This window comes from Silene latifolia, chromosome 5 (genome assembly GCF_048544455.1).
Source record: "Silene latifolia isolate original U9 population chromosome 5, ASM4854445v1, whole genome shotgun sequence".
NCBI lineage: Eukaryota > Viridiplantae > Streptophyta > Magnoliopsida > Caryophyllales > Caryophyllaceae > Silene > Silene latifolia.
Genome location: NC_133530.1, coordinates 20,498,038 through 20,514,689, shown reverse-complemented (window position 1 = coordinate 20,514,689; position 16,652 = coordinate 20,498,038). Strand labels below are relative to the sequence as shown.

Genomic DNA, 16,652 nt, shown 5'->3' with positions numbered 1-16,652 from the left:
TTTGGTTTTCGAGTTCCACTTTAGTGAATGTCAAGGTGTCAAACTGACCTGTTATTTCACTACGGAATAAGAGTCATCTCGCCGTCTTGGGGTTAATAGATAACTGGGCTATTTACCCTGCTACTTCGTACTCCCTCCTAGTTTGATTGTTGGTTCCCTTTCTTTTGCGCACCAAAATTAAGGAAATGAATTTGGACCATACAAAACACCCTACCCCACATGGAATTGGATTTGGACCACACAAAACTTACCAAAAAAAGGAAAGGGGAACCAACACCCGACTAGCATGAAAATGGAAAGGGGAACCAACAATCAGACTAGGAGGGAGTATATCATATTGGTTTCAATTTTCAACAGCCATAAATTGGCGATTCAAATCCTCTATCCCATTTCGTGTCCCATCTTGTGTCGCATCACTTCTCCTACTGACACATAAGCGAGTTGCTTTTCCAACTCTAAATCTAAATGTTTAACCCGTTAGAACAATGTAGGACCTTCCAAGTTTAAACACCTAAAGCCAATTTCAAAGCCATTAAACTAGACCAGTGAAAACTGACCCGAGTTTTATTCCACTCAATCGTAGATTCGTGGGTTTCTAATTTCTACCCCAGGTGTTGTGCTTGTTGCTTCTGAAGAGGTTTCTTTACGATAATTTGGTGGATTCAAATAAACCAACTCATACTCAACTCACATCCAAATAGAGGATATGATTCATATGAAATTAATCCATAACACGAATTGACCCGACCCTATCCAACCATTGTTACATACTTATACTTGATAACAACATACCAAAAAATGACCCAAGCTCGAAATGGTTCCGACATGAACTAACCCAACACGTATCTAGCCCGACCGGCTGACCCGATTCGACACCGTTTGATCTCCCTCCCAAAATCCCTAGAGCCCCTCTCACCATATTTCATTTCCTCGTTCCCTTCTTCCCCAACCTCCAGAACCTTCATCCTTCCTCGATCAATTTTCCCCCAATTTCTTCCCCCCTAATCCCTAAATCACAGAAAATTCAATAATGTCGCTAATTAGAGTTTTCGGAAGATCGTCGTGTGCGGCCGTTGCACGGTGCCGCAACCTCATCTCTCCGCCGCCACTCCACCATAACAACCACCATAACTTCATCTCTAACTTCTCTCACAAGGTACTTTACTTCACCTCTTCTTTCCCCAATTAATTATTTCTAATTTCTGCATTTTCTAGGGTTTTACCATTTCAATTACTGTTGCTGTATTATCAAATCAACAAATTCTTAATGTTATGTTAATTGAAAACTGTGAATTGAATTGAGAATTTATGATTTTTGTATGCCGTTGTTGCGGATTGCTTATTGTTCTCATTTCTAGGGTTTAAGTAGGGTTTTACAATTCTCGCGATATTTTCATTCCTATTGCTGCCAAATCAATGCAATTTGAACTCTATTTTTTAATTTTTAACTTTGGGAGACTAATATATGCAATTTTAGCTTTATTTTGTTGAATTTGTAGTTTTTCGCTATTGTTTGTTTGTTAATCAGATACATTTTGTTTTGCGTTTGTTTTGTTATTGGATTGAGGTAGTTTTCGAAGCTTCGAGATTTGGAGTAGTTGTTAAGCTCTGATTTAAATGTGAATTATTGTGTGAGATTATGTATGAGCTCATGCATTGGAGGTTCTTATGGTGTTTACCAATGTGAATTTAAGCTTCATGTATATTGATCGTAAAAATGTTGTCTTCAGGCTCTGTTTGGTTGAGGAAACGGTCCTTTAGTCGTGCTGTTGTTAATAAGAGTCATTTTCATGTGTTTTGTGTAATTCAAGCCAAAAGAACAACGTTTATTTGGCTCTATCAGAGTATCAGTAAATCAGTGATGCGCTAGTGTTGTTTAAGGCCGTCTTAAGCTTACAGTATAATCATTATAGTTTATCATTGAATGAACCATATAGCATTGAACTTGATGTCTTTAGCTTAAAACGGTCTCCAATGAGATTTTGTAATCAGTAATTGAATGGATCAGCAGCAACCGTGACTACGTCAAAAGTTGATCCATCAAATGATTTAACGTGCTGTAATATATCTGGGTTTACCCTGAGGAATTGATAGCAGCTGGATATCTGCCGTATTCAACTGCTAGTCTGCTACTGCTATGTGATCAATCGATTCTTATATTTTGCTGTAGCTATTAGGGAATTTGAGTTTATTGTTAAAGCATGAGATTTGGTTAATAAGATAGTACTCGCTCCGTCCCAGTCATTTGTTGTCCTTTCATTTTGGCACAAAGACCAATAAAACCACTAAAAATACTAATTTACCCTTTCACTCGTGCGTCATTACCAGCGGGAACATCAGCTTTGCTAAAAAAAAAGGTGGGGCCCAGATTTAAAAAGTGGGAACCAGCTTTCATTTTGGAATCAGTAATGAGGATTAACGAAATATTCAACTCCCTCCAAAGTATTGACAAGGGGTAATATAGACATTGAACCTTTTAAAAGCATCTTAAACTAGAAAGGACAACAAATGACTGAGACACCTAAAAAAGGAAAAGGACAACGAATGACCGGGACAGAGGGAGTACGTCTTAACGACATGCTGAAATTGTCCTAAGCGACTTAAGATATGTACACATCCCCTATTCTTAAATTCATAGTAATCATTTCTGTATACAGGCCTCGTTTTTCCATAGTGGGTTACAGTGGCCTGCTAGTTTCTCTCGTTTTGGAATGTCGACATCTGCGCCCCATGAAAACGAGAAGGAAAACAAAGGGGATGCTGCCAACCAAGCAAATGAGACTGCTTCTGCAGAATCTTCCGAGGAAACTACACAAGAAGCAGGTTCTGCTCCAGATTCAGATCCTACATCTCAGTCCGGCAAAAGGAAACGAGGCGCTAAAAGAACTGCATTTTCTGATTCAGATTCTGATGAAGACCTTGATGACCTGTCTAGAGAGGAGCTTGTGAAGGTTCTATTCGAGAAGGAAGAACTCCTTCAGAAGAAAGAAAAAGAGTTTGGTGAATCGAAAGATAAATTTCTCCGTAGTTATGCTGAAATAGAGAATGTTATGGAACGAACACGGCGTGATGCAGAGAATTCAAAGAAGTTTGCTGTGCAGGTTCGTGTCTTCGGATTGTTTTGGAGTTAGTTCTGTGTACTGCTTTGTATGGAATTTTGTTCCTCATGACAGCTATATTGAATTTGTTTGCCTCCAAACTGTGTACCTACAGAGCTTTGCCAAGAGTTTACTAGATGTTGCTGACAATCTTTCAAGAGCTTCTTCAGTGACCAAAGAAAGTTTCAGCAAAATTGATGTTTCAGGCGATACAATTGGTGTCGTTCCAGTTCTAAAAACATTGTTGGAAGGTGTTGAGATGACTGAGAAGCAACTTTCAGAGGTAATCAAATTTTAGGTCAATATGATTCATTTTTTTAATTGCTGTGAATGTTCCATTGGACCCCCCACCACACCAAGTTTTATCATATGTACCCTTCAACCTTCCTGCAACTTTTTGAGTTAGGTTAGATGGATTGAGAAGAACCGAACATCTGTGTCCTTCGAAGAGTTTTGAGTGAGCGTTTGAATAACCGTCCTCTCTTTTTTATTAATATCTTTAGTACCAGTAGCATGGGGACGAGTGTTGCCAGTGTATGTTACAACTTATAATCTTATTCTTTGCTTAGTTCGTTTTAATTTATGCACTTGCTGTAAAATTGCATTATGGAGTATAATTTGTAGGTCTCATAAAGATGCTACTGATATGTAATTTCTTCATAACGTCGTTTGTTCTTTCAGGTATTCAGGAAATCTGGTATTGAAAAAATTGATCCCACCGATGAAAAATTTGATCCAAACCTGCATAATGCCGTATTTCAAGTGCCTGATAGTTCTAAGCCTCCGGGTACTGTTGCTGTTGTTCTTAAGGTAATGTTTACTGTTCTGACCTAGTGACCTCTGAAACTTGTTACTATCAGCTATCACTGGTGCCAGACTACAGCGGGCTGATCCCTCTATGTTATGTTCAGTTGGTTCAACAAAAATCTGACACCAACTTATCTGCCATTGGATATATATGTCTTATATGTTGACACGAGACCCATAAGATTGTCCTATAATATCATCAGGTTTTAATCTAAAATTTTCAGTTCGGTTCAGTATCATTGTAGTTTACCTACCTTGTCTCTTTCCGACAAATTTCAGTTAAAAAGAACGGATAATCTGCATCCACATTATAGCATCATTGTAGTTTTGACATCTGCTTTTAGTAGGATCATAAAAATAATGGCACTATTTGGCATTTGCGAACAGATATAAATAGCATGCGTCTCCTCATTTTAATGCTCAAATTAGGGCAAGTCAACTTTAAGATAACATCATTGTATTTGGTGTGCTTGCAGCCGGGTTACATGCTCCACGATAGAATCATCCGACCAGCTGAAGTTGGTGTTACTGTTGCATTGGAAGATAAGGAGGCTGACTCTTGAAGCCAAGATGGAGAATTTCGCGAGAGCAGATTCTCTGTCCCACAAAAAAAAAGTGGGACAGTTGATCTCAACTCGAATTTGGCCCCCTAATCATTGTGATTAATCAATATGGTCCCTTTTTCCATACTAGCTAGATTCTAGCTTTGGACGGTTTTAGTCTTGGACATATTAGATGTCTTTCTTTTTTATAAAATTGAGTGTCGAATAATGTCTAGAGTCTAGACTTGTTTTTATCGCTTACTATGATGTTGCATGTTTTCTTGAACGACCATCAGCTGGGCAGATTGCTTAGCACTAATATACGCAAATTTTGTTGGAAAACAAATGAGCTGATGAGTCGAGATTTGGACGTTGATTATGGTGTTCAAGCTGTTGCTGAATTACGTTTGAAGCATGTGATCACTTTATTTATTTCGTATCCTGTATTGCTCTCAATACTACGCCTTTTTTACCCATTAACAACAATAGAGTGGTTGCGCTAATTAGTTGTATCAGTATTTTTAATATTAAGTACTGAGATATTGGCCGGCTCTTGCTGCTTTCCTGTACATTAATTAGCCACATTGAGGCATCAAACTAATAATAATTCTTGCAACAAATGTTGATAATACCGGAAGTGATTCATTCTGATCATGGTTGATGTCCAAATTCTGGTTTTGAGTATTTGACGATGTGTGTAATTTTGCTCAAATCGCAAATTGGCAACTAACAATATTCTCTTAACAGCTATGGGTAAACTTGACTACTTGAGTACTCAATAATTAATAAGTAAATCTCGATCAAACATAAAAACTTGGCCATGTAGGCAATTAGGCAACGGAATTTATTTTCGCAGTACGGTATTTACTCATCTTAGTACTTTTTACACTGAATTTTCCATTTGCCTACCCTTACCAAAATAACATCAAACCTGATTCTCCCTATTGGAAATCTCTCTCTCTCTTCTCCAAATAAGCAATTTTTATGATTATAGATGACAATTTAAGCTTAGAATAAATATTTAATTTGCTAATTGTATAATTGTTGATCAAATTAATGATTCTTATTAGTCTTCTTTTCAATTAATTAGTATTTATGTTAAAATTAATTTAGGGTTTGTTTTAATTGATATGGGAGAGTTGGTGGTTGGTGGTGGCTGCATGACGCATCGACGGCAAATAGAAGAGGGCGTCGCCGGCGAGATGCTCTGGATAAGGGCTCAACGGCCGGTGAAGGTGCGGGGGCAGGGGGCAGGGGCGGGAGAGAAGAGGAAGATGGAGTCAGAGGAAAGGCGGTAGAGGTATTACGGTCTTGGTGACCGATGCCGGTAGAGGAGGCACCTGGGTTCGCCGGCGGTAGGCGACTAGGTTGACGGCGTTGGGCAGTGGTAGGGTGGGTGTTATGGGGGTGGGAGGGGCTGGTTGTGTGGTTGTGGTGCGGTGGTTGTGTAGTTTATTTTTGGGGTTTTTTTTTTCTACAAAGTGTTTCCAATGTAGTACACAAGAAATGAGAGGGACAAAATAGTCAACTATGTACTGAAACGAGTAAAATGTGTACTGCGAAAATCAGGACCCTTAGGCAAATAGCATTGTTTGTAATATTGTACTCAAGAATAAAGAGACAGTGAAACAACATGATTCCTATATGACCTAATAATACGGGGTAATTAAAATAAACAATGAGTAGATACATAATCAAACTAGAAAATCTTTTATCTGGTCTAATGTTATTTACTATGGAGTATTACAATGTTATCCAAGCAAGTTAGATCATTGCACACTCTAAAGAGTAGTTTATTGTGACATTCACTCCACAAAAATGCAATTTGATTTCCAGGTTGAAGCCTTCTTCTCTTAATAACATCTTTGTACCAACCACCCGTGATTGCATAACAACGAAATAGCGCCAATACGTGATCGTTACCACCATCTGATCGCCGGTGTTACAGTCCAGCATATTAATCTCGCAACCTCGGCTCTTTTCGGTCAAGTTGTTAAAAAGATGAAGTATGGGATCGTCTAATAATTCCAGCGGAATCCAAAGGAGGGAGCATTGTGCGTCGCAATCAGTATTTGCTAAATGCGCATTCATCATAATCGATGTTGATGAAATAGGTAGCTTGAATAAATTCTAAGGTTTCAAGAAAGGATTTTAAGATGATAAATTACAAGTCTACAATGCATCCAGGGCCAAGTGTATTTATAAGATAGTTAAATTACAAGTCTACAATGCAACCCCACCGTCGGCGACCTAATCGGTCGGCAAACCACCTCCCTCTAACGTCGACAACAGTTATTATAGTGTGGGTGCGTAAAATAGGAGGAAAATGGGTGTGTGAAATTAAGATAATAGATTAGAGAGAAATTAGAGAGGGAAAATGGGAAGAGGAAATGAGGAGGGTATTATTGTCAATAGTGTACTGTAATGAGTAAAATTTATACTGCGAAAATCAACACCCTTAAATAATTATTTGACAATTACTTGGGTTTCAATTAGTCCTAATCATATTCTTAGTATGATACAAGATCCCTTGCCTATTTGTGTTCTAATAACTTTTACCCAAAAAAAGATTTTGGTGGTTAGAACTCCCAAAATTCAACAATTTAATAAATCAACTAGAAAATTAAGTTAATAAAAAATATCAATAAGATTATACTAATATACACTAAACTCAGTAATACGGAAAACCGACAAAGCATAGAATTTTGATTGAGCAAGACCACCGCAGGCGGCGGACCGACGACCATTCCACCAATGACGGTCAACGCGGACCACCGTTGACTCCCCTCTTCAGTCTCCGATCATATTTCTTATCAAATTGATAATCAAACGGTCATCCGACTGCCATTTTCAGGTACGATTTTGGGTATTATGGTTCCATACTTGATTCTTTTCAATTAGTTTAGGGGAAAAAATCCAATTTACATTTCTCTTTGTCCTTTTTAGTCACTTTGTGATAGTCGTATGAATTTAACTTGTTTTTTAATTATTATGTTGTCTGAATTTGCTAGTAAAAAAAAAAAAAAAAAAAAAATTGCTAGTAAATCTGCATTGTTTATGAATGCGTGTGTAATTCTGTCTATTATTTTGTGCACTCACAAACCTGTACCAAGCTTGTTCATGAGCTGTTTGCAAAATTAAGTTCATTAATACTCCGTATTTAATAGGCATTCCCAGAAAGCTAGCGAGTTAGTCTTGCTCAAGACCGTAATAATTTAAGACTTCTCAAAACCTTCTTTCATTTTCACCTTTATTTTAATCGTGTGTGAAAGCCGTCTTAAATCAAAACACTGTTAAACTGGAATTGATGAAAGCTAAAATATCAATGAAATGACAAATTGCAATGAAATGCAATTTTTTAACAAATATTATAGGGTAAGACATCCCATTTTTAAATGATTTGTTTTTTTACGCACATCGTCTCACATTGTAAGACATTTTCACGCAAGAGGTAATTTAATTACTAAAATTAGACCTGACAAACAGATGAAGCCGTGTCGTGTTCGTGTTAACTTTAAACGGGTCATCACTACCCAAGCCTAACCCGACTCAATTACATAAATGGGTCATTTTTATATAACCCAGTCCGACCTGTTTAACCCATTTATCTTGTAGCAGGTCATTTTTACCCTTTTAACCCAATAAACTAATAAATAAGCTAAATTTAATAGCCTTGGACTTGTTTGGTTGACATAAGGGAACTAAAGTTCCCGGGAACTTCAAGTTCACATGAATTTCCAATTCATGTGAATTCCCAAAAAGTGTTTGGTTTGCAGGTGGGAAGTTATTTCATGTGGGAAGTTCCAATGACCAAGGGGGGCTTGGTGAGTGACTTTCCACATAATGGAGGAAGTAGATTCATGTGGGAAGTTCTACTTCCCATGATTTTGGCAACCAAACAACATCATGGTTTTACACTTCCTAGGAATTTTAAAATCCCATGATTTTAATGGGCAACCAAACAAGCTCTTATTATCCCAAAAATGAAGAATGAGTGATTATTTTTAAGTTGTTTGGTTGGATTATTGACTGAACTCGGGTATATTATGACACCTTTAAATAAATGGGTTATTAACGTTAACCCGACCCATTTAAGTTTCATGTCGTATCCGTGTGAACCCAATTACTTAAATGGGTCACAACCTCTCAACCCTAACCCGCTAACTTCGTGTCGTGTTAATTATTGCCAACTCTAACTAAAATCTGTATAGAACCTAATCAAAAATGAACTGCAAGGATATCCACTTGTTGTTTACAAAGTGGGGTAGTGGCAGCATTAATCTAAGCCAAGTAAACAAACAAACTATTGGTATATGTAAGGATAACTATCTTCTGAATCTGATAACCCACAAATCTGCAAACTGAGAAAAAAAAAAGTGAGATTGAGAGTATGGCTGAAGGAATATTGTTCAACGTAGCTCAGTCACTTCTTACAAATTTAGGCTCGAGAGCATTAAATGAGGTTGCGTCTACATGGGGTATCAAATCCCATGTCGAAAAGCTGAAAAACACAATAAATACCATCAAAGATGTTATGTTAGATGCTGAGGAAAGACAAGTTGAGAGCCACACTGTGCGTGGTTGGCTTGACAGGCTGCGACCTGTTGTCTTCGCTGCAGATGACTTGTTTGATGAGTGTACAACAATGGCATTGCAAAGAGCAGTCATGGGCAGTGACAGTGACGGTATATCTAAAGAGGTACTCAGTTTCTTTTCCCACTCCAACCAAATTGCTTTTGCCTTCAGTATTTCTAGTAAGATTAAAAAGATTAGGAAAGAACTTGATGACATAGTTAAAGACAGCTCTGAATTTGCCTTGGTACTACGCCCTCATGGGGAAAGCGTGGAACAAAGGCTAATTAGGCAGGTGAGAGGGCAAACTCACTCTTTCATAGCTGTAGATGATGTTATTGGTAGGGAGGATGATCGAGAGGCCATCATAGATATTATGATGGCTTCTCATGCTGCGGAAGAACAACGACTAGCTGTCATCCCTATTGTAGGGATCGGAGGTTTGGGGAAGACAACTTTAGCTCAACTGTTGTATAATGATCAACGCGTTGAGAAGAACTTTGAGCTCAAGTTATGGGTTTGTGTCTCTGAAGTCTTTGATGTGAAGGAAATCACAAAGAAGATTATTATGTCAGCGACAAATAGCACGTCTCAGAATTTAGAGATGGACCAGTTGCAAGGCCAACTAAGGAAAGAAATTGGGGGAAAGAAATATTTACTTGTCCTAGATGATGTGTGGAATGAGAAGCCTGAGGAATGGCTAAATCTAAAGGCACTTTTAATGGTTGGTGGAGAAGGAAGCCAGATATTGGTAACTACACGATCAAGAAAGGTGGCCGATATCATGGGCAGTGTTCAGGCTTATGAGTTAAATGGCCTTTCCGAAGAGAAAGCATGGAAATTATTTAAAACGATGGCATTTAGTCCTGGCGAATCTCAAAAGCAACCGCAATTGGTGAAATTAGCGGAAGAGATTGTGAAAAGGTGTGTAGGTGTTCCATTGGCCCTAAGAAGTTTAGGCACTCTTCTACGTGGAGAAGAAGAGTGGAAGTGGATTTCAATTGCGGGTACTAGCTGTCTGAATTGGCCTGATAGACAGAACAACGTTATGGCTATTTTAAAGCTCAGCTATTATCACTTGTTGTCTCCATTAAAGAACTGTTTTGCTTATTGTGCACTATTTCCCAAGGATTATAAATTTGAAACAGATATGTTGATTGATCTGTGGATGGCGGAGGGCTTTGTTATTCCATCTGGTAAAACTCAATGTTTAGAAGAACTTTGTCACGAGTATTTAATGCAATTGCTGCAAAGGTGCTTCTTTCAAGAAATAACAAGAGATAAATGGGGAAGTATTTCAAGTTTCAAAATGCATGATTTGATACATGATTTGGCCATAGAAGTGGCTGGAATCGAGTCTCAGAGTAAAGTGGCGTACTTACAGGACCGAGATATCAATGTCAAAATCCGCCACTTGTCCTTTGATCACTATTATCAGACTGGCTCATGGAAGATCCCAAGTTGCATGCTAGAGGCGAAGCAATTGAGGACTTTTCTTTTGCCAGAGTATAATAGATCTGGATCATATTTCAACAAAGCTATTCTTCAACAGCTAATCTCAAACTTCAGATGCCTGCGTGTGTTGGATATGCGTGATCGTGGGGTCAAGAGTCTACCCAAATCCATTGGCAAGTTAATTCACTTAAGGTACCTTAATCTGTCCTTGAATCCTATAGAACAACTTCCACATTCAGTCACAAGACTATATAATTTGCAGACATTGATTCTCTATGGTTGCCAAGATCTTAGCGCATTACCTATCCATACTAGAAAACTTACTAATCTTAGGAACCTCAATACTCGTTCTTGCGATTCTATGACCCACATGCCGTCTGGCCTCGGGGAATTAACCTCGCTTCATAAATTACCCATCTTTATAGTGAAATGTGAAGAATCTAATACCCTACAGTCCGATGCTTCCACGGCTCAGTTAAGGGACCTGAAGACACTTAATAACCTAAGTGGATCCTTGAAAATAATTTTTTTCAACTGTCTAATGGACCCTGCAAGCGAAGCAAGAGAAGCAAACTTACATAGCAAACACAGGTTGACTGAGTTAGTTTTGGAATTGGAGGGCACAGCAACCTCTGGCACTATGTACCATGATGAGGCTATTTTAGAAGGTCTGAAACCACACCAAAACTTGAAGAAGTTGGATATATATTCATACAATGGTAGAACGCTCCCAAGTTGGGCAATGAGAGATAGTTTCTGTAAGACTCTTCCAAATCTAGTTGAGGTCCATCTCTCTAAATTCAAAAATTGCCGAGAAGTCCCTTCTTTCAGCCAACTCCCTTTCTTAAAACGCATGTCTGTTGAATGTTTTGATCAAGTGGAGTACATGGAAAGGGTTTATTTATCACAATCACCCCCTCAAACATTTTTTCCATCTCTTCAGGAACTTAGACTCGAAATGTGTACATAACTTCTCTTCATAAATTACCCATCTTTATAGTGAAATGTGAAGAATCTAACACCCTAAAGTCTGATGCTACCGCCGCTCAGTTAAGGGACCTGAAGACCCTTCATAACCTAAGGGGATCGTTAAAAATAAGGGGGTGTTTGGTTGGGTATATTGGAATGGAATGGAATGGATCTAATCCATTCCATTGTTTGGTTGGGGTGATTTGGAATGGAGTTAGATACCCAATGGATTCTAACTCCACCTCAACCCCTTGGAATCCTATACCCACCCTCCCCCCTTGGATTCAAACTCCATTCCTCCTCTTTATAATTTGTGGTGAACCAAACAACATTAGACAAGTATGGATTTAGAACCCTATACCACCCTACTATCAAACTCCATTCCATTCCATTCCGACTTGTTGAACCAAACGACCCCTAAGTTTTTTTAACTATCTAATGGACCATGAGGAGGCTATTTTTAACAATCTAAGAGAAGCAAGAGAAGGAAACTTACATAGCAAACACAGGCTGACTGAGTTAGTTTTGGAATTTGATCACCGTGGCAGTATGGACCATGATGAAGCTATTTTAGAAGGTCTGAAACCACACCAAAACTTGAAGAAGTTGGATATAGATTTCTACAAAGGTAAAAAGCTCCCGAGTTGGGCAATGAGAGATAGTTTCTTTAAGACTCTTCCAAATCTAGTTGAGGTCCATCTCTCTAATATCAACAATTGTCGAGAAGTCCCTTCTTTCAGCCGACTCCGTTTCTTAAAACGCATGTCTGTTAGATGTTTGTGTGAAGCGGAGTACATGGAAAGGAGTCTACTTGGTATTGATTTATCACAATCACCCTCTCAAACATTTTTTCCATCTCTTCAGGAACTTAGACTCGAGTGTGTACATAAGTTGAAAGGATGGTGGGAGGACATAGAGACGATAGATTACAGTGATCATGTGAATATATCTCACGAGTCAAGTCACCATCATCCTCTATCTCTGTCATTCTCCAAACTTACAAAATTGGAAATAAGTTTTTGTCCGGTTCTAGAAACCTTTCCACTTTGTCCTATTGTCGAGGAATTAACACTACGGCATGTCCCCAAACACCCCACTTTGTTATCAGAAGTAACAAGCTCTCAAGCGGGTGGTGATGTTGGCTCTTCAGTCACCTCATCTGAGTACTGTTCAAAGCTGAAGACCTTGAGCGTGGATGAAGTTGAACACCTGTTTTCTTTGCCGCGAGAATGCTTAGTTCATATTACTTCATTAGCTATTACAGATTCCGAGTTGCTCAACACTTGCATGCTCAAAGATGTCTTTCAGCGTCTTCCTTCTCTCACCTCTTTGACTTTTTTATGTTTTGAACTCACATCAATTTTTGAGGGCCTGGAACATCTCACTTCTCTGGAAAGTTTAGTCCTGAAGAATTGTACGGAATTAGATCTCTCACAAAATAGACAAGTCGACTCTGACATGCCATGGAAAGCCTTGAAAAGTATTCGTTCGTTGGATATTCTTTACCTTCCTAAGCTACATCATCTCCCTAATGGGTTTCAACACCTTACAAAGCTAGTAAGTCTGAAAATAAAATATAATCATAATTTGAAAGCACTTCCAGAATGGATAAGTTGCTTCTCGTCTCTTGAGTATATGTGTTTGATGAAGTGTGGCAAGCTGACATGTCTGCCTGAAGGATTTGGTAAGTTCACTACCTTATATGAACTCCAGATCGAGGATTGTCCGGGATTAACCAAGAGATGTGCTGGCCCAACTGGCGACGACTGGCCCAAGATTCAGCATATCCCGCTACTTTCTGTCAAAGAGAATTCCAAAATGATCTACCGTGTCTGTCGTGCATAGATCATCAGTCAGATTAGTAATACTACAGTGTAAGAATTTGTTTTTTCTTGTAATGATGTATTCTTACAATTTTCCTTCCCGGTAGTTGTCCGCTTTTAAACATATTCAATGATTTATACTCTGTATTAACTCCTTAATAGTGTCTGCAACTCTGCAAGTCTAACTCTGGAAGTATGGCTATGAGAGAATGATATGTCATGTTGAAGTAACAAAGATTTGTGTTTGTGAATCCTGATTTAGTAGATGATTTTTCCATTTCATTTGGACGGTGTTACGTTTCAGTAGCCCGTGCTTAAGACCGCCTTGAGTCAAGACCTCTTTCAACTCTTTTTTTCGTGTTACTTAAATCGGTTGTAAGTGTCATCTTAACTTAGAACGGTCTTAACCAAGAATTTGTAAAGTTATTTCACACTGTCGTTTTCTGCTAAACATTTTCAGTTTTATCCTTTTCCTCTCGATCTTATCGCTTCTGCTCTATCCATTTCTGTTGTTTATTGTAACTCTGTAACATCCAAAAGCAAGAACGAACCAGGATTACGGTAATTAGCAACAGCTTCAAATTCATTACTGTATTATTTATCCTAATATCAGAGCTCCCATCTCCCAACACAATTCTCAGATGAACATTGAATCACTTAAATGGGAGCAACATATTTTTCACACGAGTCGATACTCGGAAAATCTAATGATTGAGTGATCAGGTTCAGGTCTGGCCTGAGCAAAAGGATCTTGGTATTTATTTCGGATTGCCAACTGAGGTTAGATCTTGCTGCACCAGATTCTGAAGTAGACGGCGTGATGCAGAGAATTTTTCCTTAGTTATGCTGAAATAGAGAATGTTATGGATCGAACACGGCGTGATGCAGAGAATTCAAAGAAGTTTGCTGTGCAGGTTTGTGTCTTTGGATTGTTTCGGATTTAATTCTATGAAGCGCTTGGTATGTTGTTCCTCATGGTTGCTATTTTGAACTTGTTCAGAGCTTTGCCAAAAGTTTACTAGATGTTGCTGACAATCTGTCAAGAGCTTCTGCAGTGACTAAAGAAAGTTTCAGCAAAATTGATGTTTTGGGGGATACAATTGGTGCCGTTCCAGTCCTGAAAACGTTGCTGGAAGGTGTGTACTGGTCTTGTGCTTGCACATGAATAAGGTGGCGGTGTTGCCAGTGTATGTTACAATCTTATTCTTTGCTGACTTTGTTTTAACTTAAGCACTTGCTCTGAAACTGCATTATAGGAGTATAATTTATAGGTCTGAAAAAGTTGCATAAATCAGATGCTACTGATATGTGATTTCTTCATAACGATGTTTGTTATTTCAGGTATTCAGGAAATCTGGTATTGAAAAAACTGACCCCACCGATGAAAAATTTGATCCAAACGTGCATAATGCCGTATTTCAAGTGCCTGACAGTTCTAAGCCTCTGGGTACTGTTTCTGTTGTTCTTAAGGTAATGTTCAGTTTTCTGACCTTGTGACTTTTGAAACTTGTTACTATCAGCTATCACTGATGTCAGCCTACCGTTGACTGATCCCTCAATGTTGTGGTTGATTTGGTTCAACAAAAATCTGCAGCATTAACGAGCACCCAACTTATCTATCATTAGATAGATCTCACTGTATAATGACCAATAATAGCATCAGGTTTTTACCTAAATTTCCAGTTAAGTTCAGCATTAGTTGTAGTTTACTATACCTCCATTCAACAAATTTCTGTTGAAAAGAACCGGTACTCGGCTTCCATCGGTGTAGTCTTGACATCTGCTTTTATTAGAATCATTTTCTTTATTCTATCAAAATATTTCATAAGACAGAAAAATGGTACAATTTGGCATTTTCAGACAGACATAAATAGCGTGTCTCCTCATTTTCATGCTCGAATTTGGGCCTGTGAACTTTATGATAACATCTTTGTATTTGGTGTACTTGCAGCCGGGTTACATGCTTCACGACAGAATCATCCGACCAGCTGAAGTTGGTGTTACTGTTGTATTGGAAGATAAGGAGGCTGACTCTTGAAGTCAAAATGGAGAATTTCGCGAGAGCGGATTCTCTGTCCCACTTTAAAAAGTGGGACAGGTGATCTCAACTCGAATTTGGCCCTCTAATCATTGTGATTAATCAATATGGTCCCTTTTTCCATACTAGCTAGATTCTAGCTTTGGACGGTTTTAGTCTTGGACATATTAGATGTGTTTCTTTTTTTATAAAAACGAGTGTCGAATAATGTCTAGAGTCTAGACTTGTTCTAATCGGTTACTATGATGTTGCATGTTTTCTTGAACGACCATCAGCTGGGCAGATTGCTTAGCACTATTTATACGCAAATTTTGTTGGAAAACAAACGAGATTTGGACGTTGATTATGATTTATGATGTTCATGGAGTATTACAGTGTTGTCCAAGCAAGTTAGATCATTGCACACTCTAAAGAGTAGTTTATTGTGACGTTTACTCCACAAAAATGCAATTTGATTTCCAGGTTGAAGCCTTCTTTTCTTAATAACATCTTTGTACCAACCACCCGTGATTGCATAACAACAAAATAGCGGCCAATATGTGATCGTTACCACCATCCGATCGCCGGTGTTACAGTCCAGCATATTAATCTCGCAACCTCGGCTCTTTTCGGTATCAGACAGACTCAAGTTGTTAAAAAGATGAAGTATGGGATCGTCTAATAATTCCAGCGGGATCCAAAGGAGGGAGCATTGTGCGTCGCAATCAATATTTGTTAGTGTCTGTCTTACTGAAAAATGCGCATTCAAAAATGCGCATTCATCATAATCGATGTTTATGAAATAAGTAGTTTGAATAATTTCTAGGGTTTCAAGAAACGATTTTAAGATGATAAACTACAATACATCTCGGGTGAAGTATTTATAAGATAGTTAAATGATTACTTAGACTATTACTTGGGTTTCAAGAAACGAGTATCTTTAGTCCTAATCATATTCTTATTAATATGGTACAAGATCCCTTGCCTATTTGTGTTCTAACTTATACCCAAAAAAGAAACTTTGAACCAACCCAAAATTCGGCAATTTAATATATCAACTAGGAAATTATGTTTAATAAAAAAATATCCATAAGATTATGAAACTCGAAAAACTAAACTCGGTAATACAGCACATAAAACCGAAAAACTCGACAAAACATGGAATTTTAAAACCAAATTAGAAAGCTTCAAACTCATTAAAACGCTTTGTATAATGAAACTCCTTTGATTGAGCAAGACCACCACAGGCGGCGGACCGACGACCACCATTCCACCAATGACGGTCAACGCGGACCACCGTTGACTCCGCTCTTCAGTCTCCGATCAAATCAATAATGAAACGGTCATCCAACTACCATTTTCAGGTAAT

At 38.3% G+C, this 16,652-nt stretch overlaps 3 protein-coding genes across 6 annotated transcripts; all 3 read left to right on the top strand.

The window, feature by feature from the left end:
• The first annotated feature begins 790 nt into the window (after positions 1-790).
• LOC141657008 (grpE protein homolog 1, mitochondrial-like) lies at positions 791-4,856 on the top strand. The gene is made up of 5 exons (XM_074464115.1): positions 791-1,156; positions 2,658-3,101; positions 3,214-3,381; positions 3,780-3,908; positions 4,382-4,856. Exons 1-5 carry the CDS (start codon positions 1,031-1,033, stop codon positions 4,466-4,468), a joined length of 954 nt encoding a protein of 317 aa, XP_074320216.1. The 5' UTR covers positions 791-1,030; the 3' UTR covers positions 4,469-4,856.
• A 2,104-nt stretch (positions 4,857-6,960) lies between these two features.
• On the top strand, positions 6,961-15,630 carry LOC141657005 (putative disease resistance protein RGA3). 4 transcript variants are annotated; one of them, XM_074464111.1, is made up of 6 exons: positions 6,965-7,301; positions 9,067-10,666; positions 13,990-14,180; positions 14,267-14,402; positions 14,608-14,736; positions 15,218-15,630. In XM_074464111.1, the coding sequence occupies exons 2-3, from the start codon at positions 9,093-9,095 to the stop codon at positions 14,105-14,107; spliced, it is 1,692 nt and encodes a 563-aa protein (XP_074320212.1). In that variant the 5' UTR covers positions 6,965-7,301; positions 9,067-9,092; the 3' UTR covers positions 14,108-14,180; positions 14,267-14,402; positions 14,608-14,736; positions 15,218-15,630. The 4 variants fall into 4 exon arrangements, with proteins under 4 accessions (XP_074320210.1, XP_074320213.1, XP_074320212.1 ...); XM_074464110.1 differs by having other exon boundaries at positions 14,267-14,453; XM_074464112.1 differs by lacking the exons at positions 14,267-14,402; positions 14,608-14,736; positions 15,218-15,630 and adding an exon at positions 13,157-13,317 and having other exon boundaries at positions 6,964-7,301; positions 13,990-14,080.
• Positions 14,130-15,304, top strand: LOC141655002 (grpE protein homolog 2, mitochondrial-like). Its single transcript, XM_074462106.1, has 5 exons — positions 14,130-14,180; positions 14,267-14,402; positions 14,498-14,547; positions 14,608-14,736; positions 15,218-15,304. The coding sequence occupies exons 1-5, from the start codon at positions 14,130-14,132 to the stop codon at positions 15,302-15,304; spliced, it is 453 nt and encodes a 150-aa protein (XP_074318207.1).
• Positions 15,631-16,652: the final 1,022 nt, after the last annotated feature.

Excerpts from the sequence above, each read along its gene's own strand:
- LOC141657005 (XM_074464109.1), top strand. The coding sequence starts at position 9,093 with ATGGCATTGCAAAGAGCAGTCATGGGCAGTGACAGTGACGGTATATCT.
- LOC141657008 (XM_074464115.1), top strand. The coding sequence starts at position 1,031 with ATGTCGCTAATTAGAGTTTTCGGAAGATCGTCGTGTGCGGCCGTTGCA. Across the intron at positions 3,382-3,779 it reads CTGAGAAGCAACTTTCAGAG|GTATTCAGGAAATCTGGTAT; the intron begins GTAATCAAATTT and ends TTGTTCTTTCAG. Across the intron at positions 3,909-4,381 it reads CTGTTGCTGTTGTTCTTAAG|CCGGGTTACATGCTCCACGA; the intron begins GTAATGTTTACT and ends GTGTGCTTGCAG.
- LOC141655002 (XM_074462106.1), top strand. The coding sequence starts at position 14,130 with ATGGATCGAACACGGCGTGATGCAGAGAATTCAAAGAAGTTTGCTGTG. Across the intron at positions 14,548-14,607 it reads TAATTTATAGGTCTGAAAAA|GTATTCAGGAAATCTGGTAT; the intron begins GTTGCATAAATC and ends TTGTTATTTCAG. Across the intron at positions 14,737-15,217 it reads CTGTTTCTGTTGTTCTTAAG|CCGGGTTACATGCTTCACGA; the intron begins GTAATGTTCAGT and ends GTGTACTTGCAG.